General features: G+C 42.1%; 1 protein-coding gene across 1 annotated transcript in view; it reads right to left on the bottom strand.

The window, feature by feature from the left end:
- Nucleotides 1-2,866, bottom strand: part of PDGFD (platelet derived growth factor D) — a 355,887-nt gene extending 353,021 nt beyond the window's left edge. Inside the window, exon 1 of the mRNA XM_006887300.1 lies at nucleotides 2,743-2,866. Coding sequence (XP_006887362.1) covers nucleotides 2,743-2,866 — 124 coding nt within the window. The remainder of the gene's footprint in view (nucleotides 1-2,742) is intronic.
- Between the last annotated feature and the right edge of the window lie 285 nt (nucleotides 2,867-3,151).

The raw sequence follows: 3,151 nt of genomic DNA, 5'->3' as shown, positions 1-3,151 counted from the left end.
CCAAAGTACTGAAGAGCAATGGTGTCACTCTGGAGACTAATGAGCATCTGATACAGGCCATGGTCTTTGCAAACATTTGTTATGCATCAGAAAGTTGGACAATGACTTGGGATGATAGACGGAGAATTGATGCCTTTGAGCTGTGGTGCTGGAGAAGAGTATTGAATGTACCATGGACTGCTAAGAAAACAAACAGATTCATCCTGGAGAAGGTTAAATCGGGTTGCTCCTTGGAGGCAAGGATTCTAAGGCTTTGTCTAACATACTTTGGACATGTTGTAAGGACGGATCGTTTCCTTGGAGAGGGACATCATGCTTGGGAGAGCGGAGGGACGGCGCTGGAGGGGAAGGCCCTCTATGGGGTGGACTGATTCAGTGACTGGGGTAATCAGGATAGGTGTGTCAGAGACAGTGCGATTGGCACAGGACAGAGCAGAGTTTAGGGCTGTTATACATAGGGTCGCTATGAGTCGCAAGTGACTCGACGGCACATAACAACAACAATAACTATAGACAGTTTATATGCAATAATACTTTGGAGGGTCAAATACTGTAATAACAAACACATAAGTATGTTTACACCCCCCCCCCAAAGAACCTATCACTTCCTTGGGGGCAATATTATCTGCCTTAACAATACATGTTCTACATAGTACTTAGGAAAGAAGTGCTTTTCAATTTTCAATTTCTCCAAACTGATGATTAAGTGAGTGTATTTTTGTTTCTCCTCTGTGTAGACCCTCCTCCATTCAACTGCCTTCTGCCTCTCCCCAGTTTTGTTTATAATATCCAACTGGCATCAAGGGACATATTGAGCAATCTGAACCAATCAAAATGTGTCTGTGTGTAAGTGTGCACATGACCATGTTATTAGAAGAATTAAGATAGAAGATTAGCTGCAATTTGAAGAAATAAATGACTCAGGGTATTTTGAAAAATTTTGATAAACTAATTTTTGCATACTAGATGAGTGTGCAAATTTTCAACAACGAAAACTACAAAATAAGAATCTCCCCTTCCAAACAAAAACACAATCTTGGAAACTGCATAGCTTGGTTTTAGTCAGAATCTTGGGTTGCATACTTTTCATTTTCTGTCCTTGACTTCTTATAACTGATACTTGAGAGACTAAGGATTACAAAATTATGGTGATGATGTCATGCAAATTACGAACTGCATTTTACCACATGCAGCTAAAAGTACATACAAAGTACACTCAGGAACAAATCTAAACAAACAAACAAACACTTTCATAGTTCTAACCTGGTGGAAGCATTAAATAGTGAAGTAAATTAAATCAAAATTGGGTTCTGAGCCTAAACTCTTTAAGGTGTTTGAGTTGGTTTTTTGTTTTTTGGTTTTTTTTTTTAAGTATGTTGTATCTAAGATGGAGGGCTATTAAAAGTTAATTTCTTGGATATTCACATGAGCACTGTAGAAAAACTCAATTCTATAAATATTGGAGTATCTTCTGGCTAAGAAGGTAACTTTATGTCCCCCCCCCACAGTTCCAGCACCCCCCATGACTTGAGTACCTCAACAATCCACAGATCTGTCATCAGAATAGTAAGCTATTTTTTTTTTCTTTCATAGTCCAAACTTTTTCACTTAAGTCTAAAGAAAAGTCATACCAAGAAGAGCTTAATAAAAGTGTGGGGTGGCTAATACTTGTTCTATAAAACTGAGAGTCAAATTTTGTTAACCCAAACAACTGAGCCATTAAGAATAGTTTGGTATTCTCTTTGCAGACATGTGTTAGAACTTTTATGATGTAAATGAAGAGAAATATAATGATGGAGGGAAGAAAGAAAATGATGAGGGGAGAAAATAATCAACAACAAAAATTAGGGAATAATTCAGGTTATAGGCAGGAAGACCAGGTAAGGCACTGGAAATATCACTAGCAGTCAGGGACTGGAATATAAATCAACCCCAGGACTTAGGGAAAGCTTCAGAAAGAAAATAAACTCCCCCAAATCTCTGAGACGCAATCACCCAGGTGTCCTCCAGACTGGAGAAAAATAAACATGGACCTGGCTAGGGATAGCTATTTCAAGAGCTTGGCTTTTTGCAAACAGCTGGAAACCTTTCTGTGCACAGAAGCTAACACCTGAAGTTTGGTTCCCTCATAATACAGACAAATGTCCAGAAGCCTTGTCTCTCCTTGCCTCCTAAATTCTTAGTCATGCTGAACCCCAGATGTGAAAGTTACACAGGGGACATAAAAAGAAAATTGCTGGATAATGCTATACCTTCAAAATAAATAAGATGCATAGAAGTTGTCCTTTGGTCCTTGACACAGCTGTGGGGCTGAAACGCATCCCTCCCTTGTCTCACCAAACAAAACTTAACTAAAATAAAGCACCCAGCATAAGCCACTTTGGAGTCCCTCTACATATCCCAAATGCCCTTTCTTTCCCGGAGTTTCAAGTTCCAGAGGTTAAAAGCCAGGCCAAAAGGCGGCGCAGCAGCAACTTTTCTGCTACTCAGGGATGAAGGACCACATGTCTGGGATCAGATTCTCTATGGTGCAAGGAGTTGAGCTTCAGGACGCGCGCTTTCCCCACAACATGAATCCCACACACACCCTTCATTTCACTCCCACTCGAAAGCCTGGAGACAGGCGTGGGACTTCTCCATTCCTTCAAGCAGGGTTCATATGAAGGGAACAGGGTATGGGAAGAAAAGAAACAATAAAAACAACACATGTGTTCTCGGAAAGTATAATCTGAAATCTCTTACCATCTCTTCTGAACTTGGCACTGCGAGAAGCTTTGATAGATGCTCTCTGAGGGGTGGCAGAAGTGTCCCGGTAACTGCAAAGGTTTATGGAGATTAGAATGCAGATGAAGACAAACCAGGGCATTGGGATCAACGACCTAGGGACCATGTTGCGCCAGGGAAAAACCAGGCTCCGCTCCTGCGCTCCTGCAGAGGGACTCGCTGCCTCAAAGACGCTGAGCTAGTCTCCTGGCTCTTCCTAAACTCCTAGCTCTTCCTAAACTTCCTGCATGCGCGTGCGGGTGCTGCACTTCCTTGTGGTGGTGAGAGTTAATAAATGGTGACGGGACAAACAACAGGTTGACGTTTTTCGTCCCCTCCGGCGGCCAGCAGCTGCAGCACAGGCTGCAGGGGGCGGACGGCGCCGCAA

Source organism: Elephantulus edwardii, unplaced genomic scaffold, assembly GCF_000299155.1.
Source record: "Elephantulus edwardii isolate Elephantulus edwardi_28Jun2011 unplaced genomic scaffold, EleEdw1.0 scaffold00056, whole genome shotgun sequence".
NCBI classification, from domain to species: domain Eukaryota; kingdom Metazoa; phylum Chordata; class Mammalia; order Macroscelidea; family Macroscelididae; genus Elephantulus; species Elephantulus edwardii.
This window is presented reverse-complemented; position numbering and strand designations above follow the sequence as displayed.